Genomic DNA, 26,240 nt, shown 5'->3' on the forward strand with positions numbered 1-26,240 from the left:
CCTGTCCGAGGTTTTCATTGTTATGAGCATTTCTGTTGAGGATCGGCAGCGGGTGTGTGTGTGTGGGGGAGGTGTTTGGTTTTTATTCCCGCCCCCATCTGCTAAGGGGTTGCAGCAGGTTTTGGTCCCTTCACATGACCCTGGGACACTGTGACCGTCATAAATAGGAATCAGTTGCCAAGCATCTGAATGTAAATCACAAGAGTCTGGAGATGCTGCAACATCATAAATATGAATCAGTTGCCAAGCGTCTGAATGTAAATCAGAAGACCCTGGAGATGCTGCAACATTCCAGCTGATCGGCGCTTCTTCTGGGCTCAGCAGAAGTCCCAGGATCAACGCCGAGCTCCAGCTGGAACCGGGCACTGATCCTGGCGCTTCCGCTGAGCCCCGACAGCCCTGCAGCTCCAGCCGTCTCTCGCTCAGGCTTGTGCGATGCTGCGACCGGTTCAGCTCTTTCCCTTCTCCCGCTACCACTTTTCCAGGAGGGTCGCGTACCACCTGCCAGGTGCCAATGTACCACAGGTGGTACCCGTACCACTGGTTGAAAAGCCCTGGATTAAGGAGTAGGAAAGCCAAAGAAATGCAAGGTTTGAGATATGACCAAAAGGAAATGTAGCTAAAATATACTTCGCAGGGATTCCTCGCCATACAACTATAAGGGAGCCTGCCCCAGCGGCACGTGACCAAGCCCATTTTACAACGGTTTTGGCAGGACTGGTTAAACAAATAAGGCTGCATTGAAGTAAACAACCCCAGGACATTAAGCCAATGTCGCAGTTGTGAAACAAACCAACAATTCGCTATGGGCGTGGTTTTTCCGAAAAATGGAAGTGCCTGTTTTTGACAAACCGCCATAAATACATGGACCCCTGCTATCGTGTCACCCCTATTCCTTATTTTCACTAGATTAGACACACCCAATGTCTGCAAACGTTCTTCGTTTGTTTTAGCCTTTTTAATGCTTTTTTTTAATCCGCACTGACTTTGCATGTCAAATAGCCTCTATGTTTTTTTTTAAAAAAAACCTTGCAACCATCACAGTCATTGTCCTTGTAAAACACAACTGTTTAGACTTGGATCATTTACACTGCAGACCTGAACATAGGGGTCTTCAAACTTGGCCTCTTCACGACTCACAGACTTCAACTCCCAGAATTCCACAGCCAGTGTGGGGGAACTATGGCCTCTTCATGACTCACAGACTTCAACTCCCAGAATTCCTCAGCCAGCGTGGGGGAACTAAGGCCTCTTCATGACTCGCGGACTTCAACTCCCAGAATTCCTCAGCCAGCGTGGGGGAACTATGGCCCCTTCATGACTTGCGGACTTCAACTCCCAGAATTCCTCAGCCAGCGTGGGGGAACTATGGCCCCTTCATGACTTGCGGACTTCAACTCCCAGAATTCCTCAGCTAGCGTGGGGGAACTATGGCCCCTTCATGACTCGCGGACTTCAACTCCCAGAATTCCTCAGCCAGCATGGGGGAATTATGGCCTCTTCACGACTCGCGGATTTCAACTCCCAGAATTCCTCAGCCAGCGTGGGGGAACTATGGCCCCTTCATGACTTGCGGACTTCAACTCCCAGAATTCCTCAGCCAGCGTAGGGGAACTATGGCCCCTTCATGACTTGCAGACTTGAACTCCCAGAATTCCTCAGCCAGCGTGGGGGAACTATGGCCCCTTCATGACTTGTGGACTTCAACTCCCAGAATTCCTCAGCCAGCATGGCACGCAGGCTGAGGAATTCTGGGAGTTGAAGTCCACAAGTCATAAAAGGGCCCAGTTTGAAGACCTCTGCCTTAACAGTGTAACACATTCCCAGGCCTCTGTAAACCAATTTATCAACCTGCAGATCTGGTATTGAGTCTTGCTACTTTCTCCTTCCTGTAAGGGAGCCATTAACAGCGTCCGTCCAATTGGACGCAGCCTTTACAAGGATACTAAGCGAGTGGTATCCCATTAGCAAGTCACATCTAGGGAGGGCAAATGCTTCTTTCACTGTACCATTTACACAAGAGGCCTTCCCATTTTGTTAAGTTCTCACAGCATTCGTGACTCCCTTTTTAATCCATTTTTTTCCTCTTCCCCTTAGCTACTATGATTTAGCGAGTGCCGGGCTATCAGGGTCTGGAAAACGAGAAAGAAAGGACAGAATAGTCCTCGACGTACGACCCACGAATTGATCGCAAAGTTTCCACTGTTAAGGAAGACAGCTGTTAAGTGAGGTTTGCCGCACTTTAGGACCCTCCCTGCCGCCGTTAAGTGAACCGCTGCAATTGTGAAGTTAGCAGCATGGGTTGCTTGAACGGATCTGGCTCTTCCCCCACTGATTTCGCTTGTCGATCACATGACCCTGGGACACGGCGACCGTCATAAATATGAGGCAGTTGCCAAGTGTCTGGGTTTTGATTATGGGACTAGGGGGATGCCGCAACAAGTGTGAAAACAGCGTCACTTTTTTCACTGCTGTTTGTAACTCTGAATGGTCACTACATGAATGTTTACATGAAGGAGTGAAGGGATTTTGTTATGCTTAAGCTTAAATAAGTTTAAATAATAAATAAATAATAAATAAATATTAGTAATGATATTAGTAGTGATACTTTGCTATATATATAAAGGTAAAGGTTCCCCCGCACGTGCGTTGCTAGTCGTTTCCGACTCTAGGGGCCGGTGCTCATCTCCGTTTCAAAGCCGAAGAGCCAGCGCTTGTCCGAGGACGTCTCCGTGGTCACGTGGCCGGCATGACTAGACGCCAAAGGGGCACGGAACGCTGTTACCTTCCCACCGGAGCGTTCCCTGTTTTTCTACTTGCATTTTTTTACGTGCTTTCGAACTGCTAGGTTGGCAGAAGCTGGGACGAGTAACAGGCGCTCACTCTGCTACGCAGCGCTCGGGATTTGACCCGCCAAAGTGCTGCAAGCAGCTTTATAGGTGCTTTATATTGGGAAATTAGTTATATAAAAGCAAATGTTTCATGCTTTAGGTACAGGTGATTGCTTACATGAAAAGAGCACGGTAAGGGGAGGGGGAAACGGAGTTACGGATGGAGCCTGCGTTGTTGTGTATGAGTCATCATCTAGGAATTATTATTTTTTGTGTGCTATTTTGTACCTGGTACCGGGACCTGAACTTTTTTTCTTCTGGAAAGGTATAAAAGGTGGAAGACATCTTTCCGGGTTGTTGTCTTCATCTCTCTACCAGCCACGAAGAGAGTTTTGGGGGGGGGGGGGGAAAGTGTCACCCAACTCTTATTTTGATCAAAATAAAAGTGGTTGGCTTGCGGAAACCTCGGCTCAGGCGTTTCTTTCGGCCCTTTTCAAATTCCCGAGTACCGCTGGGACAACGGTGAGGCTAAGTGGAAAACCTTACAAGATGAAGAAACCTTTTTTTAAAAAAAAAATCCAGCCTTGGCTGACCTGATCTATTTTTACACAGACGCCCCAATGCAGGCTCTGAACCAGAAGCCATTTTAGCCTCCCACCCATTGGCTCGTTCTAATTTAAGCATCTCGAGATGCCGGGTCAGGATCTCTCACCGTTCGTTACCATCTTTGGCCAGGTCCTTAAAAACCTTTCCACCCTGGCTTAAGTGCCTCCCTGAGCCTTTGGCAACCTCTGCCGCCTCTGGATCAGGTGCAGCGAGGACAGGATCCTCCCCATCTTAAAGCAAACATTCCAAGGAGAGTCCAGAGGGACTGAGATTGCATTAAAATCGCACTTTCTGTTCCAGCAGGCTGAAGAAACACTTCTCAAAGCCCACTTAGCAAGGCCGCTTCTCCCCCTCCCGAAGGCTGTTGGATACGCTGGCGGTCACCGTGGAAAACTCCGAGCGCAGTAAAAACCTGCCATATATGGAGAAGCAGGAGGCATCCCTGTAGCTGGATGAGGAAATCTTTCTATTTCTGCCTCAAAAATAAAGACGACGGCCCCCCCTCAGGTGGTCAGGCTGTAGCAATGGCATCTGTTGCGGACAAAACACTCCCCGTTTTTCCGACGGTCAGAAGCAAACCACCGTCGGCTTGGACGACGTGGACCATGCACGTATCTTTTCTTTCTTTCTTTCTTTTTTTTTTCCCCTCCAGCAGCTTCTCTTAGCAATAGCACTTAGACCAGGGGGTCTTCAAAATTGGCCCCTTCGTGACTTGTGGACTTCAACTCCCAGAATTCCTCAGCCAGCATGCCTGGCTGAGGAATTCTGGGAGTTGAAGTCCAGAAGTCATAAAAGGGCCACGTTTGAAAACCCCAGGCTTGGACTTTTACACCCGCTCCACAGTGCTTCATAGCAGGGGGCCTCCAACCTTAGCAACTTTTAAGACTTGTGGACTTCAACTCCCAGAATTCCTCAGCCAGGGTGAGGGAACTATGGCCCCTTCACGACTTGCGGACTTCAACTCCCAGAATTCCTCAGCCAGCGTGGGGGAACTATGGCCCCTTCATGACTTGTGGACCAACTCCCAGAATTCCTCAGCCAGGGCGGGGGAACTATGGCCCCTTCACGACTCGCGGACTTCAACTCCCAGAATTCCTCAGCCAGCGTGGGGGAACTATGGCCCCTTCACGATTTGCAGACTTCAACTCCCAGAATTCCTCAGCCAGCGCAGAGGAACTATGGCCCCTTCACGACTCGTGGACTTCAACTCCCAGAATTCCTCAGCCAGGGTGGGGGAACTATGGCCCCTTCACGATTTGAAGACTTCAACTCCCAGAATTCCTCAGCCAGGGTGGGGGAACTATGGCCCCTTCACGACTTGCGGACTTCAACTCCAGAATTCCTTAGCCAGCGTGGCACGTGTGCCTGGCTGAGGAATCCTGGGAGTTGAAGTCCACAAGTCACAAAAGGGCCACGTTTGAAGAGCCCTGTTCTAAATAAGTAGCCGGCTTTCATATGTATCTACACTTCTAACTGGAGCCACCAGGAAAAGAGGCTGGATGAGAGATGCAAAACACAAGGAGATGGAAACTTCACAAGGAGTTTTTATGAGCAATTGTGAATCCTACCGTGAGACCCCAGCATTCTGCTCCTGAGTAACACCAGTTTGGGCATTCATTCATTTATTTTCCACTGTTATTATTTTTTTTAAAAGTAACTCAAGTTGGGGAACACACACAATATGCCTCCCTCCTCCTCCGTTCCCAATAATAACTCTAAGATAGGCTGGGGGAGAATGACTGGCCCAAAGTCACCCAGCCAGTTTTAATGCCTAAGGTGGGACTAGAACTCACTGCCTAAGGTGGGACTAGAACTCACTGTCTCCTGGTGATTGGCCCAAAGTCACCCAGCTGTTCATGCCTAAGGAGGGACTAGAACTCCCCATCTCCTGGTGATTGGCCCAAAGTCACCCAGCCAGCTTTCATGCCTAAGGTGGGATTAGAACTCACCATCTCCTGGTGATTGGCCCAAAGTCACCCAGCCGGCTTTCATGCCTAAGGTGGGACTAGAACTCACTGTCTCCTGGTGATTGGCCCAGTCACCCAGCCCACTTTCATGCCTAAGGCGGGACTAGAACTCCCCATCTCCTGGTGATTGGCCTAGTCACTTAGCCCACTTTCATGCCTAAGGCAGGACTAGAACTCACCGTCTCCTGGTGATTGGCCTAGAGTCACCCAGCCGGCTTTCCTGCCTAAGGTAGGACTAGAACTCACCGTCTCCTGGTGATTGGCCCAAAGTCACCCAGCCATCTTTCCTGCCTAAGGCAGGACTAGAACTCACCGTCTCCTGGTGATTGGCCCAAAGTCACCCAGCCAGCTTTCATGCCTAAGGCAGGACTAGAACTCACCGTCTCCTAGTGATTGGCCCAAAGTCACCCAGCCAGCTTTCCTGCGTAAGGCGGGACTAGAACTCACCGTCTCCTAGTGATTGGCCCAAAGTCACCCAGCCAGCTTTCATGCCTAAGGCGGGACTAGAACTCACCGTCTCCTGGTGATTGGCCTAGAGTCACCCAGCTGGCTTTCCTGCCTAAGGCGGGACTAGAACTCACCGTCTCCTGGTTTCTAAGCCAGCATCTTAACCACCACACAAGTGGCTCTCTTCTATCTTAAAAAAAAATGAATTGGGAATTCTGTGTTATATATTAAGTTTAAGCTATCCCTCACAGCTTCTTAAACTCCTATGAAATCAAAGCTCTCACCTATTTTGATGGAGGTATTTTCTTGCATCTTCCGACCTCGGAAACTCTCGGTTGTTCGTAGGTTTCACGGGTGAACCCTTCACAAAGGGGAAAAAAGAAAAAAAAAGATTACTACACTCAACATTCAAGAACACTTGCAAAGCTCCCCCTGAAAAACTATGATTCCCATGAAATCTTCCGTTTTCGTCAGTCTCGACCGGCCATGTTGTTTAAAATGCGCTTACGCTATTTGAAGCAAAGAAAAAAACGATCAGCAAGCGGAGAATGAATATCGGGGTGGCTTCCTGTATACAGGTCCCAACAAATACAGGGGGGTCGTAAGGTTGAGGGCCGGAATTTCCATCAACCGAGACGGTTGTGAAGTGAATCGTGCCTGATTTTACGCACTTTTGCCACAGTCGATAAATAAAGCACTGCAGTTGTTAACTGAATCACTTCAGTCACTAAGTGATGCCAAGGGTTCTGTCCCAGCCTACGTGAGTCCTGTTTCTGCTCACAAGGAGAAATCCGTCTTCCAAGAAACAGGCAGGAACCGCAAGAAAAACTACAACCCCGTTTATTATTCACAGACCTGTGTCAACATCCAAGGCAAACAGACACAGTCCACAGAAACTCGATCCTCAGCGCGAATGGCGGCCTTCGGCAACCAGCACCTCCCACACCTTCCCTTTTACAATGCAGCCCAGGCGTGGCTTTCCTAATGCCTTCTCCTTTGCCTTGGGAGCCGCCCCATTGCATCCCTCTGTCCTACTCGCTTCTCTTGCCGGCGCTTTCGTGCATCCTGGATTTGTCCCAGCTGCTCTTCACCACTGTCCAATTCAGGCTCCCAGCACAGCCGTGTCTCAGCCTGAGCGCGAGTAGAGGGGCTGGGCTCCTGGTCCGACCATAAGTCTTGGAGCTCCTCGGAGCCTTCCTCTGACGTCACTCCAGGCCCCTCCTCCTCCTCATCTGATTCCTCAGACTCAGCTGCCGGATCCACTGGCTGGCGAGGAATCACAACACAACTGGTGATCACATGACCGGGGATGGTTGGGACTATGGGTTGTAAGTCACTTTTTTCAATGCCGTTGCAACTATGAATGGTCACTAAAGGAATGCCCGTAAGTCGAGGACTAGCTGTGCTAGTTTACAAATGGCCACTTATCCTGGTCATGAGCAACCCTCGTCAGTTGCCTTAATGTGAGGACGTAAATGGACAGATGCAACTATGAGTATTACTGAAGGCCTTCTGGAGATAGAAACCCTTCCAACAGGAGTGAATTTCTATACAGGTAGTCCTCCACTTACAACGGTTCACTTAGGGACCGTTCAAAGTTACAACGGCACTCAAAACGGTGACTTAAGATCACTTTTCGCACGACTGTTGCAACATCCTCACGGTCACGCAATCAACATTCAGAGGCTTGGCAACTGTGCCGTATTTATGACGGTTGCCGTGTCGTGCGATTCCCCTTTTTTGACCTTCTGACAAGCAAAATCCGGGGGGGGGGGGGGGGAAGCCAGATTCACTTAACAACTGAGTGACTAACTTAACAACTGCTTCGTGCTCTCTGAGCTGGGTGGTTTTCTTGCAGACGTTTCATGACCCAACTAGGAAGCATCAGCAATGTTAGAAGGGAGTTGGACTTGTGGGGAGGAGGAGGAGGAGGAGGAGGAGGAGGAAGACTATGGGGTCCTTGGTGCTCTCTGAGCTTGCTTTTCTTTCAGATGTTGCATTACCCAACTAGGACACATCATCAATGTTAGAAGGGAGTTGGGTTGGATGAGGAGGAGGAGGAGGAGGAGGAGGAGGACGACGACGACTAAGGGTCCTTGGTGCTCTCTGAGCTTGCTTTTCTTTCAGATGTTGCATTACTCAACTAGGACACATCAATGTTAGAAGGGAGTTGGGTTGTTGTTGTTGGAAGAGGAGGAGGAGGAGGAGAACTGTGAGGTCCTGAGTGCTCTCTGAGCTTGGTTGCCTTCTTGCCAACGTTTCATGACCCCACTAGGTAACATCATCCATGCAAGGCTCAGAGGGCACCAAAGATTTCATAGACTGCTTCAAAAAATGGCAACAGCTTTCTCCCATTTAACCCTCGCAGAAAGGAGCCCATTATTTTTCCATCATGGCAAGCAACAACTAACATTAAATTCAAGTTTGTGTAGTGAACCTGCCAGCCAGACAAAGTTCACCTTGCTCTGGGTAGGTGCTCAAATCTCGGCTGGCATGTTCTATTCACGTGCGGAATTAAAATAAGCTAGGTAAGGTGATCCTAAAATGGATTTGTTTATATCCTAGCAGAAAATGCTTTCCTCCCTTCTGCTGCAGCTGCGCCTACAAGCCAGGATTCCTCTCAGCAACGGAGCTGGGTCTGCAAATGGCTGGCCCTACAATTGCCCACAGGTACTCCTCGCCTTACGACCGCAGCTGAGCCCAAATTTTCTTTGGCTAAACGAGACACTTGTTATGTGAGTTTTGCCCCGTTTTGTAAACCTTCTTGCCACAGTCGTTAAGTGAATCACTGCAGCTGCTAGGTTAGCATTAGGGTTGTTAAATGAAATCTGGCTTCCCCTTTGACTTTGCTCGTCGTGACCCCCGGGGACACCGAGACCGTCATAAATATGAGTCGGTTGCCAAGTGTCTGAATTTCGATCACGTGACCAGGGGCGATGCTGTAACGGCCGTGTGAAAAATGGTCTCTTTTTTCAGCACCACGGTAACTTTCAACAGTTGGTCGCTAAACGAATCGCAGCAGGCCGAGGACTATTGTGCTGCAGGCTGACTTCCAGGGCTGGCCAAGTCCTTTGCAGTGATCCCCTTCTCCATTTAATGAAGAACTAAATGGTCCTCCATTGAGAGCCCTGGGGGCGCAGGGGTTAGAACGCAGCAACGCAGGCGGATTCTGCTGACTCCTGGCTCTCGGCGGTTGGGCAGTTCGATCCTGACCGGCTCCAGGTTGACTCAGCCTTCCGTCCTTCCGAGATGGGTAAAACGAGGACCCAGATTGTTGCAGGGGGCAAGAGGCTGGCTCTGTGAACCCCTTAGAGAGGGTTGTAAAGCCCTGGGAAGCGGTATATAAGTCTAAGCGCTGGAAGGAAGGAGATGGGAATGAGAAGGAAGGAAGGAAGGAAGGAAGGAAGGAAGGAAGGAAGGAAGGAAGGAAGGAAGGAAGGAAGGAAGGAAGGAGATGGGAATGAGAAGAAGAGGAAGGAAGGAAGGAAGGAAGGAAGGAGGTGGGAATGAGAAGGAAGGAAGGAGATGGCAACGAGAAGAAGGAAGAGGAAGGAAGGAAGGAAGGAAGGAAGGAAGGAAGGAAGGAAGGAAGGAAGGAAGGAGATGGGAATGAGAAGGAAGGAAGGAAGGAAGGAAGGAAGGAAGGAAGGAAGGAAGGAAGGAGATGGGAATGAGAAGGAAGGAAGGAAGGAAGGAAGGAAGGAAGGAAGGAAGGAGATGGGAATGAGAAGGAAGGAAGGAAGGAAGGAAGGAAGGAAGGAAGGAGATGGGAATGAGAAGAAGAGGAAGGAAGGAAGGAGGTGGGAATGAGAAGGAAGGAAGGAGATGGCAACGAGAAGAAGGAAGAGGAAGGAAGGAAGGAAGGAAGGAAGGAAGGAAGGAAGGAAGGAAGGAAGGAAGGAAGGAAGGAGATGGGAATGAGAAGAAGAGAGAGGAAGGGAAGGAAGGAAGGAAGGAGGTGGGAATGAGAAGGAAGGAAGGAGATGGCAACGAGAAGGAAGAGGAAGGAAGGAAGGAAGGAAGGAAGGAAGGAAGGAAGGAAGGAAGGAAGGAAGGAAGAAAGGAGATGGGAATGAGAAGAAGAGGAAGGAAGGAAGGAAGGAGATGGGAATGAGAAGAAGAGAGAGGAAGGGAAGGAAAGAAGGAAGGAGGTGGGAATGAGAAGGAAGGAAGGAGATGGCAACGAGAAGAAGGAAGAGGAAGGAAGGAAGAGGAAGGAAGGAAGGAAGGAAGGAAGGAAGGAAGGAAGGAAGGAAGGAAGGAAGGAAGGAAGGAAGGGCCGTGGTGGTGCAGCGATTAGAATGCAGTACTGGAGGCTAACTCTGCCCACTGCCTTGAGTTCAAATCAGCTCAAGGTTGACTCAGCCTTCCGTCCTTTTGAGGTGGGTAAAACGAGGACCCAGATTGTGGGGTGGTGGTGGGGGGGAAGAGGCTGACTCTGTGAACCCCTTAGAGAGGGCTGTAAAGGTCTAAGTGCTAGGTCTAAGTGCTATTGCTAACTTGTGTTCTCTTGCTATCTGCCTTTGGGGGTTTTTTTTCGAAAAGGAAATTTGTATTTTTAACAGCCTGTGCTGTGCTTCAGAACTGGGTGTGCTTCCTTGAGTAAAGGTGTGTGTGTGTGTGTGTGTGTGTGTGTGTGTGTGTGTGTGTGTGTGTGTGTCTTCCTGCGGATTCCTCACCCAGTTTGTGGAAGTAATACACGGTCAGGGGAATCGTCAGCTACTGCAATTTTAAGAATGGAAATTACTCGAAATATAAAAGGGTCCTTTTAGCCAATTTCCAAATAAGCGGCCCAGATAGCCGTCGACTTACAACGATTCACTTAGTGACCATTCAAAGTTGCAACAGCACTGGGAAAAAAAGTGACCGATGACCATTTTATACACTTACGGCCGTCGCAGCCTCCCCGCGGTCAGGTGATTTACATTCGGACGCTTGACAACTGACTCACTTTTGTGACGGTTGCAATGTCCCCGTTGGCGACCTTCGGGCAGGCAAAGTCAGTTGGGGGTGGGTGGGGGAGAGAGACCAGATTCATGTAAACAACCTTGGGACTGATTTAACAACCGCAGCCATTGCCATTCCCAAGGGTGGCAAGAAACAAAGTCGTGAAACGGGGCAAAACTCGCCTGACAAAATGTCCCACTTAGCAACCAAAATTTAGGGCTCAGTCGTGGTCGTAAAGTTGAGGACTGCCTCTAATGAAGACGGGCGGCAGACATGAGGGTATGATCTCAGGAGTGAACAAAAGACTGGTGTGTGTGTGTGTGTGTGTGTGTGTGTGTGTGTGTGATCTTAACCAAAAGATGATCTGAGCAATTAAAGGAAATCTCATTACTGCTTAACATGGCATGGATAATGGGAGGTTGTGTTTGATCCGGAGTGCACAATGGGATATAAAGTGAAAGACCTTAGGGTCCCAGAAGAAGACAGATGTCACCCCCAAAGGACTTCTGTAGCCCAGCTACATATTGTTGGGTGGCAGAGACAAAAATTTGGACACAGGACACGCCGAGACGAATACGGAGCAAAAAACAACAACAACACAACACCATATGCCTCTAACAGACATGTTCACGCAAGCCCCTTTTGCCTTGTTTGATGCAGATTAGAGGTAGGGAGGAGCAAATACATCACGGTGACTTTGCTTTAATTTGATTTTAGGCTTATTAACAGCCCTTCAATCTCCTACCATCCAGACATTCAGAGCAGGAGAGATCCTGCCCACGGCACACCTGGTCTGTTTTGAAGCCAAAAAACAAACAAATACTAATTTAGAAGGCTAAGGGAGGAAAAAAAGGGTGAGGATTCAGTTGCATGCTGTCGCTACACCCCTGTTGTGATTCGGGGTCAGCCTGTGGGTTCGGCAGTTGGGTCGGACGACTCAGAGGAGGAGGAGGGGGGTGTTGAAGAGCTTGCTGATGAGAGCCCTCAGCCAGGCCCCTCCCACCTGGTCGCGAGGCAGACCCAGCTGTGTGAGCCTGACAGCGTGGATGAAGATGACCCACAGCTGGCCCTGTTCAAGGACGCCCGACGCAGGAGGCAGTCAATCAGGAGTAAACAGAGGAAGGCAATGGGGCTCCTCGGAAGGAGGCAGAGAGAAGCCACGCCCTGAACTGTATAAAAGGGGGAATGCGTGGGAGGGCTGGTTTGCTGAAGGCAACCGCTTGAAAAGCTCCTGTTTCTTGGTTCGTGTCTTGTTTGTTTTTGTATCAATAAATTTGGCAGGCGTAATTCCAGCCTCTTGCCTTCTTGTAAAAGGGGTTGTCCCTGCTTTTTCTGCAGGGCCGGTAGCAGGCTGGTACAGAACAACCCCCTTGCAGAAATGGTAAAATTGCCCGGTAATTAATGATGGAAATTTTAAAAAGGAAGCTTAGGCATCTGTGCTTGGGAGAACAGAACCATCTAGGGGCGGCCCTCGAATGGCCGACTGCAACTGAGCCCAAAATTTATGCCGCCTAAGTGGAACATTTCTTCAGGGAGTGTGCCCAATTTTACGGCTTTTCTTGCCACCGTTGTAAAGCGAAGCGCTGGGTTTTGTTAAGTTAGCAACATGGTTTGTTAAGGGAAGGGCGGTTCCCCACGGACCTTGCTTGTCAGAAGGGCGCAAAAGGGGGATCTCGGGACACCGTGCGACCGTCATAAATACGAACCAGCTGCCAATCATCAGAATTTGGATCACGTAACCGTGAGGATGCGGCAAGGGTCTAAGTGTGAAAAACGGTCATAAGTCACTTTTTTCCCCAGTGCCGTTGCAAATATGAATGGACGCTATATGAATTGTGGTAAGTCGGGACTACCTGTATATGTCCCCCTTTTTTTGTGAAAAGATATATGTAATTATTTTGCTGTGCATGCGTGCAATTGGGTCAGCATCATCTTTGGGTTATGCATAATCTTATAAATGCATATAAAACCAGCACCAAAAGATGATGCTGACTCAATTGCACGCCTGAACACCAAAGACTGAACATTTTCAGTAGCTTTCCAGCTTAACTACATCTGGGAAAAGGCAAAGTAGAAAATTCACGTTTGTTTCAATGGCTTTACACAGCTGGGCAGTGACTAATAATTCAAGGCAGTAAAATATCTAATACTCCTATTTTCACCATCACAACAACCCTGTGAGGTGGGTTGGGATGAGAGAGAGGGATGGGCCCAAAGTGAACCAGCTGGCTTTCATACCTAAGGTAGGACTAGAACTCACCATCTCCTGGTGATTGTCCAAAGTCACCCAGCCGGCTTTAATATCTAAACTGGGACTAGAACTCACCGTCTTCTAGTGTTTGTCCAAAATCACCCAGCCGGCTTTCATACCTAAGGTAGGACTAGAACTCACCATCTCCTGGTGATTGTCCAAAGTCACCCAGCCGGCTTTCATATCTAAACTGGGACTAGAACTCACCATCTCCTGGTGTTTGTCCAAAGTCACCCAGCCGGCTTTCATACCTAAGGTAGGACTAGAAATCACCATCTCCTGGTGATTGTCCAAAGTCACCCAGCCGGCTTTCATACCTAAGGTAGGACTAGAACTCACCATCTCCTGGTGATTGTCCAAAGTCACCCAGCCGGCTTTCATATCTAAACTGGGACTAGAACTCACCATCTCCTGGTGATTGGCCCAAAGTCACCAAGTTGCCTTTCATGAGTAAGGCAGGACTAGAATTCATAGTCTCCCACTTTATAGAACCTAAACCACTAGACCAAACTGGGACTGTGGTATGGTGGACTGGGGTGTATATTTTACAAATTTACACGGAGGAATCTTTTTGCCTCTTTTTCAAAGTTGCAGCAAGAAATAGGCTTCATGCCCAATCCAGGGGCCATTATTCTGACCACTAATAGGTATTCGGTATTAAAAATTGCTACCAGGCTCTGCCACCCCCAAATTCCCACTCACCCATTTTTTTTACTCCAGTTACTGAGATAGATACTTAAAGGTTCAGAAAGGGAAATGCGATAAACACTCATCCCAAAACCCATTGACCTGGAGCCAGGATTATGGGTAGTCCTCAGCTTAAACCAGGGGTCTTCAAACTTGGCCCTTTTATGACTTGCAGACTTCAACTCCCAGAATTCCTCAGCCAGTGTGGGGGAACTATGGCCCCCTCATGACTTGCGGACTACAACTCCCAGAATTCCTCAGCCAGCGTGGGGGAACTATGTCCCCCTCATGACTTGCGCACTTCACCTCCCAGAATTCCTCAGCCAGCGTGCTTGGCTGAGGAATTCTGGGAGTTGAAGTCCACAAGTCATACAAGGGCCACGTTTGAAGACCCCTGGCTTAAGCCATTCATTTAGTGACTCTTTAAAGTTACGTAAACACCGGAAAAAGTGACTTATGTTTTTCACACTTACGACCACTGCAGCGTCCCTGTGGTGCTTGGCAACCGGCATGCACTTATGACGGCTGCAGTGTCCCAGGGTCGTGTGATAACCTTTTGTGACCTTCTGACGAGCAAAGTCAATGGGGGAAAGCCAGATTCGCTGAAGAGCTATCTTACTCACTGCAGGGATTCGCTTAGCAACTGTGGCCAGAAAGCTCGTAAAATGGGGCAAAACCCAGTTGACAACTGTTTTGCTTCGCCATGGAAATATGGGGGCCCAATTGGGCCCGTAGGATGAGGACTAGGGGTGACATGATAGCGGTATTTGAAGGGCTGCCCCAAAGAAGAGGGGGTCACCCTACTCTCCAAAGCGCCCGAAGGCAGGACAAGAAGCAACGGATGGAAGTAAAACTCATCAAGGAGAGAAGCAACCTGGAATTAAGGAGAAACTTCCTGACAGTCAGGACAATTAACCAGTGGAACGGCTTGCCACCAGAAAGTGTGAATGCTCCATCACTGGACGCTTTTAAGAAGGGATGGACAGCCATTTGTCTGAAATGGTATAGGCCCGTGGTGGCGAACCTATGGCACGGGTGCCACAGGTGGCACGCAGAGCCCTCTCTGCGGGCACGCGCGCCGTCGCCCCGGTCCCTAGGCCTTCAGCTGGGTTTTATAAAACCTTTTCGCTTCAGGCCTCTGCTGCCGTGTGCCCCCCCCCCAAAAAAAAGGTTCAATCAATCAATCAATTTCAACTTCTTGCAGGAAAAAAAAAAGATCTCGCAAAGTTGGAATTGATGGATTGAACTTTTTAGTCCCACCCAGTCAGCCGTTACCACCGGAGCCACGCCCACCCAATGGGCCACGCCCACCCAATGGGCCACGCCCACCCAATAGGCCACGCCCACCCGGCCCCCCCGACGACACATAAGTGGGTTTTGGGTTGCAGTTTGGGCACTCGGTCTCTAAAAGGTTCGCCATCCCTGGTATAGGGTCTCCTGCTCGAGGAGGGGGTTGGACTAGATGACCTCCAAGGTCCCTTCTAACTCTTTTATTCCGTACTACCAAGGACCCTCCCGGGAGGTCTGACTTGGCAGACCCTGGAGAAGCTGCTCTGCCCGCGAAATGAGACGGAAACCCCCCGTGTCTCGTGGTTAAGCCTTTCCAGCATGGCTGAGCAACCACGGTAAGACTAAAACTCGCTCCGCTTCCTTCGTCAAATCTTGCCAGCGTTTCAAGTTGAATTGCAACGCCACTGACAGAACGAGGCTGTTCATTATCTGGGTCTAATTTTGTGTCTGGATTCAATTATATTAGCACAGCAGACAGGGCCGTCTTTTTTTTTTTTTTTTTTTTGGCGTTCTCCTAGCATATTTTTCCCGTAAAACCAGCAAGAGGAGCTGGAGAATCGGGACGGAAAACACGGTGACCGCTGTCGCCTTCCCGGCCCAATAACCTCAGGCCAATACCGACCGATAAAACCGTCTTTTGTTCAAACGTACATTCTAAGAATAAACTCCGAAGCTGATTCAATGCCTCTGTTTCTTGGGGGGGGGGGGGGGGAAGCCAGCATTTAGAAAGATGCCTTTATTTCAGTTTTCCCTTGGGCTTCGGAAGGTCCTGTGGCGCTGTGGGGCGGGGGTTGCTCGTGACCCACAACTGCAACCTCTTCGAAACTTTTTTCTACAAGTAGCCGTCAACTGGAGACAGTGATCGTACAAAGTTATGATGGGCCAGTCGCGCGATGAACACACTGGTTTGGTCTAGCAATTAAAGCAATGGGCTAGAAGCCAGGAGACCGTGAATTCTAGTCCTGCCATAGCCAATAAAGAGGGCTGGGTGACTTTGGGCCAATCGCCAGGAGACGGGGAGTTCTAGTCCTGCTTTAGGTGTGAAAGCTGGCTAGGTGACTTTGGGCCAATCACCAGGAGACGGGGAGTTCTAGTCCCGCTTTAGGTGTGAAAGCCAGCTGGGTGACTTTGGGCCAATCACCAGGAGATGGTGAATTCTAGTCCCACTTTAGCCAATAAAGAGGGCTGGGTGACTTTGGGCCAATCGCCCAGGAGACAGTAAATTCTAGTCCCACCTTAGCCAATAAAGAGGGCTGGGTGACTTTGGGCCAATCACCAGCAGATGGTGAATTCTAGTCCCGCCTTAGCCAATAAAGAGGGCTGGGTGACTTTGGGCCAATCGCCAGGAGACGGTGAATTCTAGTCCTGCATGAAAGCATATATAGGCATAAAGCCAGCTGGGTGACTTTGGGCCAATCACCAGGAGACAGTGAATTCTAGTCCTGCGTTAGCCATGAAAGAGGGCTAGCTGACTTTGGACCGATCACCAGGAGACGGTGAATTCTAGTCCTACCTTAGGCCTGAAAGCCAGCAGTGTGACTTTGGACCGATCACCAGGAGACGGTGAATTCTAGTCCTACCTTAGGCCTGAAAGCCAGCAGAGTGACTTTGGACCGATCACCAGGAGACGGTGAGTTCTAGTCCTGTCTTAAACATAAAAGCCAGCTGGGTGACCTTGGGCCAGTCCTTCTTTCTCAGTCCAACCCACCTCACAGGGTTTTTGTTATTAGGGGGGAAAACAGGAGAAGACGTGTTGGGATACGTTTGCAGCCTTGAATTCTTTGTAAAAATAATAATAATAAAGGCAGGATACAAATAAATAAATAAGTGAACCACCTGACAGCTTGCAACCCTACTGGGCAGGTTCCATTACGGTCGTTAAGTCAGGGACTGCCTGCATTCTGTGACCTCTGAACCTTAACAGAGCTACACACACACACACACATACACACCCCCACAATCTTCAAAGGATGCCTACTTTTTATTTATTTATTTATTTCACGGTGGCAAACAAATTTCCGTCTAAGGAAACAGAAAATTTCTGTGTGAGTGTGTGCAGTGTGGAAGCTGCCTCATCTAGGAAAACCTTGGGAACATTCCCTCCCTCCCCCCGAGTCTCCTGCCTTTTAATTAACTTTTAATCTGGGATTTTAACTATCCTTGCCTGTTTTTAAAATTCTATTTCCGGGGGGGTGGGTGGGTTGTCTCTCTCTTTTTTTTTAAAACCTCTTATTTGTACCCTGAGCAATTTGCAAACAGAGAGGAGAGGGTTTCAAAATGTGATCCGTCCCAAACTTTAAAATAATAATAATTTTAAAAAAAGGCTGGGCTGGAGATCTCTCCGTACTTCGTTTTCTTGGCGGCTACGGCACCTTATTAAGGCGACCGATAATTTGGTGTGCCGAAGGTGATTAGAACCACAGAACTGTTTAGTAGCACACCCAACACAACGTGTGTACCGTTTTGCCTATACGCATTCCGAGAGCCCTTTTATAATCAGCGGCACAATGGAGATTACCGTATTCTCCGAATCATGCCATCTATTTCCTTGGCTGGCTTTAACCATGATTGGGGCTGCTCGGTATTAACGGCTTTCAAATAAAAAATCCGAAATAGTAAATATTATCCCAAATAAGTGCTAAAGGTAGTATGCTGTGATCCGCGAAAACCCAAGATAACTCAAAGACAAAACCACGAGCACAGACGTTCCATTCTTGAAAACCAAAGGCTGTATTACCGTTCCAAGTTACGACGGCACTGGAAAAAGTGACTTACAACCGTTTGTCACACTTGGGACCGTCGCAGCACCCCCAGGTGCTTGGCAACTTATATTTACAACAGCTGCAGTGTCCCGGGGTGTGTGTGTGTGTTTCACGTAATCCCCTTTTGCGACCGCCTAACAACCGTGTTATAACTTAACGACTGCAGCGATCCACGTGACAACCGTGGCGAGAAAGGTCCTAAAACGGGACCAAACCCGCTTCGCAGCCGTCTCGTTTAGCGACAGAAATGTTGGGCTCCGTCAGGTCGAGGACGGATCGTAAAAGATGAGCCTCGTTGCTTTTTTTTTTTTTTTCCAATTCAGATTCATTTCGGTTTCCCAAAGCGAATCAAACCGGCAGCGCCGCAAACGTGGCTCAACAAAAACCGCCAGGTGGGAGGGATCGAATTCACGGCGGAGGGGGTTTCCGTGGGGCAGGTGCGCAAGGACCCACCCCCCCCCCCGCTCTCCCACCTCCCCAATTCCAAAAGAAGCCTCACCTCGTGCGAGATTCGCCGTTGTTCAATATAGGCCATGAATTGCGTGCTGAGGCTGTCTGCCTCCGGGCATTTGGCCTGCCTCGCTTCCTCCTCCTCTTCCTCGGCGGCGCAGCTGTCAATAAAGTCGATTTGATCCAGATCCTGCTCCACTGGAGAGACAGAAGGGAAAGAGTTATCAGGCACAATCAGAAGAGCCAGCTCCATCTCCCTCTCTCCTCTTCTCTTTCCTTCTCTCTTCTTCTCTCTCTTCTTCTTTCCCTCTCCCCCTCCCCACTCTTTCCTTCTCTTCTCTCCCTCTACCTCATGTCTCTTTCCTTCTCTCTCCCCCTCCATCCTTCTCTCTACCCCTTTCCTTCTCTTCTCTTCTTTCCCTCTCTCCCTCCCCCCTTTCCTTCTCTCCCCTCCCCCTTTCCTTCTCTCCCCTCCCCTTTCCTTCTCCTTTCCTTCTCTCTCTCCCCTCTTTCCTTCTGTCCCCCTCCTTCTCTCCCCTCCCTTTCCTTCTCTTCTCTCCTTTCCTTCTCTCTCTACCTCATGTCTCTCTTACCTTCTCTCCCCCTCTCCTTCTCTCCCCTCCCTCTTTCCTTCTCTCACCCCCTCCCTCTTTCCTTCTCTTCTTTTTCCTTCTCTCTCTACATCTCTTTCCTTCTCTCTCCCCCTCCCCCTTTCCTTCTCTCTCTCCCCCTCCCCCTTTCCTTCTCTCTCCCTCTCCCCTCTTTCCTTCTGTCCCCCTCCTTTCCTTCTCTTCTCTTCTCTCCTTTCCTTCTCTCTCTCTCCCCCTCCCTCTTTCCTTCTCTTCTTCTCTCTCCTTTCCTTCTCTCTCTCTCTCTACCTCATGTCTCTCTTTCCTTCTCTCTTCCCCTTTCCTTCTCTCCCCCTCCCCCCTCTCTCCTTCTCTCTCTCTCTCTCTCTCTCTCTCTCTCTCTCTCTCTCTCAGAAAAAAAAGGATTTACTTTCTCACACAAACCACTCCCAGGCTTGAGGTTTTATTCAACATCAGATTAAGAACTCTTTAGCTGCAGCCTGGCTTTTTTTATCCACACTCTGCAACATCCTTATCTGGATGTCCCTAAACAGGAGTTCTGCCAAAGCAGAAACTTTCTACTAGTAAAGATAAAACTTCCTTCACTCAAGATAAAGAGAAAAGAAAATACCAAGTTGGGGATTTTAAAGGCTACCCAGGAAACCAGGAACGAATGTTTCACAGAGGTTCACAACAGTGTCCAGGACGGATGGACGGGTGGGTGGCTGGACGCACAGACAGACAGACAGACAATCATCATTCTAGCCATGGTCTGTCCCCTGCAGGATGAAGGCCTCTTCCACAGGTTTCCAACCCAGACGGTCCTGGAGCCTTCTTCGGCCAACTGGGCCCGCCATACTTGCTCATGTCATCAATTCGTCTTGTTTTAGGTCTCTTTCATGGAGGCATTGGATCAAGTGGGATCCATTCTGGGACTGCCTTGATCCACCTGCCCTCCGTTCTATCTGCTGGGTGACCAGCCCGTTTCCATCGCACTTCTTTTGATTCTCTTTGCTGATACCGTTGAAAACTTTCGTTTGTTCTCTAATCCACGTGCCGGTCTTTCTATTTTGTCTTTGATAGATAGATAGATAGATAGATAGATAGATAGATAGATAGATAGATAGATAGATAGATAAGTGTGTGTGTGTATGCATGTGTGTGTGTGTGTGCCTCTGTGTATGTGTACGCCTCTGTGTGTGTGTGTGTAATCTTTGCTTTGGCAGAGAAGAATTCATTTATTGGAGAGTAACAGGATTATCACTTGGGGAGGACAATCTTAATATGACGTTTTATACAGAATGTGGGTGATCCAGCTTTTTTATCAAGGACGTTAAACAATCACTTTTCCCCCAGATTTTTACAAGGAGGAATTTCCTGAAAGTGAGAACAATTAACCAGTGGAACGGCTTGCCAGCAGAAGCTGTGGGTGTTTCAACGCTGGAGGTTTTTAAGAAGAGGATGGACGGCCATTTGTCTGAGATGGGATAGGGTTTCCTGCCTGAGCAGGGGGGGCTGGACTAGAAGACCTCCAGGGTCCTTGACAACTCTATTCTATTCTATTCTATTCTATTCTATTCTATTCTATTCTATTCTATTCTATTCTATTCTATTCTATTCTATTCTATTCTATTCTATTCTATTCTATTCTATTCTACTCTATTCTAATTATTCTGTTCTGTTCTGTTGTATTCTATTCCTTTTTTCTATTCTATTCTATTCTATTCTATTCTATTCTAATTATTCTGTTCTGTTCTGTTGTATTCTATTCCTTTTTTCTATTCTATTCTATTCTATTCTATTCTATTCTATTCTATTCTATTCTAATTATTCTGTTCTGTTCTGTTGTATTCTATTCCTTTTTTCTATTCTATTCTATTCTATTCTATTCTAATTATTCTGTTCTGTTCTGTTGTATTCTATTCCTTTTTTCTATTCTATTCTATTCTATTCTATTCTATTCTTCTGTTCTGTTCTGTTGTATTCTATTCCTTTTTTCTATTCTATTCTATTCTATTCTATTCTTCTGTTCTGTTCTGTTGTATTCTATTCCTTTTTTCTATTCTATTCTATTCTATTCTATTCTTCTGTTCTGTTCTGTTGTATTCTATTCCTTTTTTCTATTCTATTCTATTCTATTCTATTCTATTCTATTCTTCTGTTCTGTTCTGTTGTATTCTATTCCTTTTTTCTATTCTATTCTATTCTAATTATTCTGTTCTGTTCTGTTGTATTCTATTCCTTTTTTCTATTCTATTCTATTCTATTCTATTCTATTCTATTCTATTCTTCTGTTCTGTTGTATTCTATTCCTTTTTTCTATTCTATTCTATTCTATTCTATTCTATTCTATTCCATTCCATTCCATTCCATTCCATTCCATTCCATTCCATTCTATTCTATTCATTCTCCAAGCAATCTGGAATTAAGGAGAAACTTCCTAACGGTGAGGACAATTAACCAGTGGAACAGCTTGCCACCAGAAATCGTGGGCGCTCCATCACTGGAGGTTTTTCAGAAGAGGCTGGACAGTCACTTGTCTGAAATGATATAGTTTCTCCTGCTTGAGCAGGGGGCTGGACTAGAAGACCTCCAAGGGCCCTTCCGGCTCTATTCTATTCAATTCAATTCGAACATTGGTTACAATCTGCGCTTGCCGGCCCCATCTCCTCTTTCACCCACCTTTCACCCATAAAGCCGAAATTCTGTCCAAGCAGATTCAGTTCCCAAGTGGAAAAGCATTATTTCACTCAATTTTCCAGCACCACCGTTTTCAAACATGCAACTTTTCCTGGTATGGTCAAAATTACATAAGAATGTGCTAAGGGAAAAGGAGATAGCCAAACTCCTTTCTCCTAGATTGGCTTGGTCCAAATGCCGTATGGCTGTTTCTTCTTTTTGCAGGAAATGGGGGAGGAAAATAATCAAAGGATGACATAAAGATTTAATTTTTTTTTTAAAAAAAAAATAATAATTTCCCCCATTTTCTGGGAAAATTTGACACCGCTATTAAGAATTGAATGTGTTTCGTTTCCTTGGAAGAAGAAGTCAGAAATCTTTTTTCTGCATGGGTTTTTTGTTTTCCTTTAATATATATATATATGTCTGCACCTCTCTCTTTTTCTTCTTCCTTTCTGATTGTTAGTTGATGTTACGTTTTTATTTGTACGTTTTAATAAAATTATTATAGTCAAAAAAATTTTTCCCCGTACTAACCAAGGACTTGTGGAAAAAGCTATTATTAATGTCCTGAGCGCACAGGAGCCAGACCAAGGCTTAGCTGATCCTTTGGCAAGTTCAGGCTGTTCTTTCCTAGGACTGCACCAGTGTTGGAAGCACAAACGCTGGAAGGTTTTTGCTGGAATTGGCTATGTCCAGTTTAATGAAGAGAAGGACGAGGGGGGACATGATAGCAGCCTTCCAATCTCTCAGGGGCTGCCCCAAAGAAGAGGGAGTCAAGCTCTTCTCCAAACCCCTGAAGGCAGGACAATAAGCAGCGGATGGAGAAACTAACACAAGAGAGAAGCAACCTGGAACTAAGGAGAAACTTCCTGACAGTTAGAACAATGAACCAGTGGAACCACCTGCCTCCAGAAGTTGTGAATGCTCCAACACTGGAAGTTTTTAAGAAGAGACTGGACAGCCATTTGTCTGAAATGGTATAGGGTTTCCTGCCCGAGCAGGGAGTTGGACTAGATGACCTGTAAGGTCCCTTCCATATTATTATTATAAAACTTTTATTCATAAAACATGAAACTCAGTCAACTGAACACTCAAATTGACTGGCACTAGGTATCAACCAGGTATCTCCTTAAAATGTAAGATGTTCCGAGTAGCGCAGTTTTTGTAGCCTTGTTGTTGTTGTTTTTGTTGTTGTTGTTGTTATTGTGAGGATGCAAGCAAATTAAAGCCAGCCATTTGCCTGGGCCCTGGGGTATCTAATAAAACACAGCTCCGTTTCATTCTTTGGTGGATTGGGCCTACAATTAACCCCCAGAGCCAAACCTCAAGGAACCCATAGCAAATTTTAAAGCTTTTGAAATCATCCAATTATTTTCAGGGCAAAGATGTCCTCATTTAGCAACCGAGCTGCAACTCAGTCGTTTAAGCGAAGCGGTCGCTATGTAACCCACAACTACCCCTACGATCTGACTTTCTTTTGGTTGACAAACTGGCAAGGATGGGTCACAAAATTGTTTTGTTTTTTTCATCGCTGTTGCCACTGCAAAGGATTGCTTTAAGAGACAGTCGCTAAGTCAGGACTACCAGTATCAACAGATCATTTGTTTAAGAGATTAATTTCCCATAAAATGGGAGCGGCTGAAAAAAAGAACCAGTTCAAAGTTTTAGGTACTTTTTTTTTTTTAGTTTTCCAAGGCACCCTGAGAGGGGAAAAAACACTTTAAATATATAGTTGAAGTCTCCTTGGTGTTCCCTGAACTCGGTTGTTTCCTGCAGACGTTTCATTACCAAATTAGGCAATATCATCAGTGCTAGAAAGAAGTTGGGGTTTCTAGCACTGATGATGTTACCTAGTTGGGTAATGAAATATCTGCAAGGAAACAGCCAGGCTCAGAAAGCACTAAGGACCCCACACTTCAAATAGATCTATTTATCCATAATTCTCAAATCTTCTCAAAACATAGAAGCAGGGGTCTGAATAATAATAATAATTAATAATTTATTATTATTATTATTATTAATAATAATAATAATAATAATAATAATAATAATAATAATAATAATAATAATAATAGGGCTACTGCAAACCCACCAAACTGTAGAAGAAGAAAAACGAAGTTTGAATGTCTATGTGAATCAAAGTACAGAAAAATTGCTGCAGGCTGTGAAAACAGAGAGCAGTATCAAAATAACAGAAATAAAGGCAGAATATAAGGAAAAACGGCTGGATGACAGATTAAATAGATGGAAAACCAAAGCTTTGCATGGACAACACTTGAAAAACATTGAAGGAATATGTGACAACAACTTGACATGGGCATGGCGTAAGATGGGAACCATCAAGAAAGAAACGGAAGGCTTAATACTGGCTGCTCAAGAACAAGCACTACAAACTAATGCCATGAAAGCGAAGATACAAAAGTCTACTGACAATCCAAATGGCCGACGTTGCAACGACAAAGTTGAAACTGTTTCACGTTTCATATGTGAGTGCAGCAAAATCGCACAAACGGATTACAAAGCTAGACACGACCGAGTTGCTAAACTAATCCACTGGGCATTGTGTAAAAAATACGACTTGCCTGTGTCCGAAAAGTCGTGGGAACATAGGGTGGAAAAAGTTGTGGAGAATGAGAGGGTGAAGATCTTGTGGGACTTCCGAATACAGACAGATCGCCATTTGGAACACAACACGCCAGATATCACAGTCATAGAGAACCGAAGCATAAAGTTGATTGATATCGCTGTACCAGGAGATGCCAGAGTCGAAGAAAAAGAACTGGAAAAAAATTATGAAATACCGCGACCTGGCCATCGAAACTGCACGATTATGGATGAAACGCGTAACCGTGATATCCATTGTCATCGGGGCACTGGGAACCATGTCCAAAAACTTTGCAAAACACATCAAGAAATTGCAGCTTCCTGCAATAACTCCAGCAAAGCTACAAAGAAGTGCGCTACTCGGAACATCTTACATCTTAAGGAGATACCTGGTTGATACCTAGGATGCTGGCAGCAGCCCGTGTCAACCATCAGTGCCAGTCAATTTGAGTGTTCAGTTGACTGAATTTCATGTTTAATGAATAACAGTTATATAATAATAATAATAATGTTGGAAGGGACCTTGGAGTCATCTAGTCCAACCCCCTGCTCGGGCAGGAAACCCTATACCATTTCAGACAAATGGCTGTCCAGTCTCTTCTTTAAAACTTCCAGTGTTGGAGCATCCACCACTTCTGGAGGCAGGTTGTTCCACAGGTTAATTGTTCTAACAGTCAGGAAGTTTCTCCTTAGTTCCAGGTTGCTTCTCTTCTTGATGAGTTTCCATCCGTTGCTTCTCCTCCTGCCTTCAGGGGCTTTGGAGAAGAGCTTGGCTCCCTCTTCTTTGGGGCAGCCCCTGAGATACTGGAAGACTGCTATCATGGCACCCTTCGTCCTTTAATATGCAATTCTTAAACACAATCACCTAAAAAAAAAGTCGGCATTTGGAAGGAAGCCACCAAATGAGAGCTATTACCTCCTCCGTTTGTGACCAGCGAGTTCTCTCTGTGTTCTTGGTAATGGCTCTCTCTTCTCAGCCGCTGTTCTTTCGTGATCTCTGCCACTCGCAGGGGAAGGTCCGAAAATTCATCGGTCGGCTACATTAAAAATAAAAATAAAACCCCCTTTTTTTGCATCGATTCAACCTTTTTGAGACAGAGTCTTTGTAAATAGTCTCTGCCGGGAAAAGCTGCGCCGAAATCCACCCAAACAGCACACAAGAAGATTCATTACTTGTAAAGGACAATTTACTCGCTAGCAAAATTCCATTCTAGGTTTTATCTCTTGGCTCATTTCTGTGGATTTCTTAAGGACCCGTAAAGCTGAATGTCAGGAAAGCAGCAGAAATCTACCTCCGGATTTGGGAGAATTAGGATCCACTCCAAAGGAGGTTCCTCATTTTGGTGTATTTGCGCAGCAGCTCAACATGCCCGTATAATTTTTGCCCCTATCAACAAATATCTCAACCTATTGATTCCAGGGCCCCACAATTAAGAGCTAACAATTTCAATCTGTTCGATTTAAGTACTGTTTAGAAGGGGGGAGGGAAACTCCTCTGAAAAGGAACGACTTCAATGAACTAAGCCCAATTTGAGACGACCCTTCTCAATTTTTTCTTCTTTGCAAGGGCCTTTGCTTGACCAGAGTTCTATTGGAATCAAAATTTGATGGGTTCCTGCTTCTTCGACTTAGGATAAGTGGCCTAAAAGCTTGCTATTGATTGCTGGCTTCTCAAGTCTCCTGTTTTTTATTTTTCATTTTGCAATTTCAGAGACAAAAGCGACACGCAAGAGGCCGAACGAGGCGTTTCAAGATTACGGCCCTCTGAAACGCGGACTCTGCCTTGTTCGGCCTCCCTTTCCTAAGCTACAATTGTCGGCCAGCCGAACGCCAAGCAAAGAGGCTTACTTCGTTTCCTGACCATCTCTTATCTCCGCTGTCTACGCTGTTGAAGCCGGAATCCAGGGCTCCGTACGGTCGACTCGAATACAGATCTTCGTGGCTATCAAAGAGGGAAAGAAAGGAGAAATTCTTTGGGAAACATCTGATATTACGCAGGAATACAAAAAGGACGTAGTTGAGCCTTTCAGGCTGTTTTCCGTGCGGAACGTGATCCTACAAGAGAGGCCTTGTTCTTACAACAGAAGATTCCCCCCCCCACCATTTTTCTTACACAACTGTTGCACTGCTATTATCTTGGACTACTT

The 26,240-nt window shown here is 46.9% G+C and overlaps 1 protein-coding gene across 1 annotated transcript in view; it reads right to left on the reverse strand.

Annotated features, from left to right (window-relative positions):
- LRCH3 (leucine rich repeats and calponin homology domain containing 3) overlaps positions 1-26,240 on the reverse strand; it is a 109,434-nt gene that overhangs the window by 40,584 nt on the left and 42,610 nt on the right. Inside the window, exons 4-7 of the mRNA XM_083364855.1 lie at positions 25,942-26,148; positions 25,010-25,130; positions 18,288-18,436; positions 6,136-6,212 (exon numbers count right to left, since the gene is read on the reverse strand). Coding sequence (XP_083220981.1) covers positions 6,136-6,212; positions 18,288-18,436; positions 25,010-25,130; positions 25,942-26,148 — 554 coding nt within the window. The remainder of the gene's footprint in view (positions 1-6,135; positions 6,213-18,287; positions 18,437-25,009; positions 25,131-25,941; positions 26,149-26,240) is intronic.

The sequence above is a fragment of the Vipera ursinii genome (genome assembly GCF_947247035.1).
Source record: "Vipera ursinii genome assembly, chromosome: 5".
Taxonomy (NCBI): domain Eukaryota; kingdom Metazoa; phylum Chordata; class Lepidosauria; order Squamata; family Viperidae; genus Vipera; species Vipera ursinii.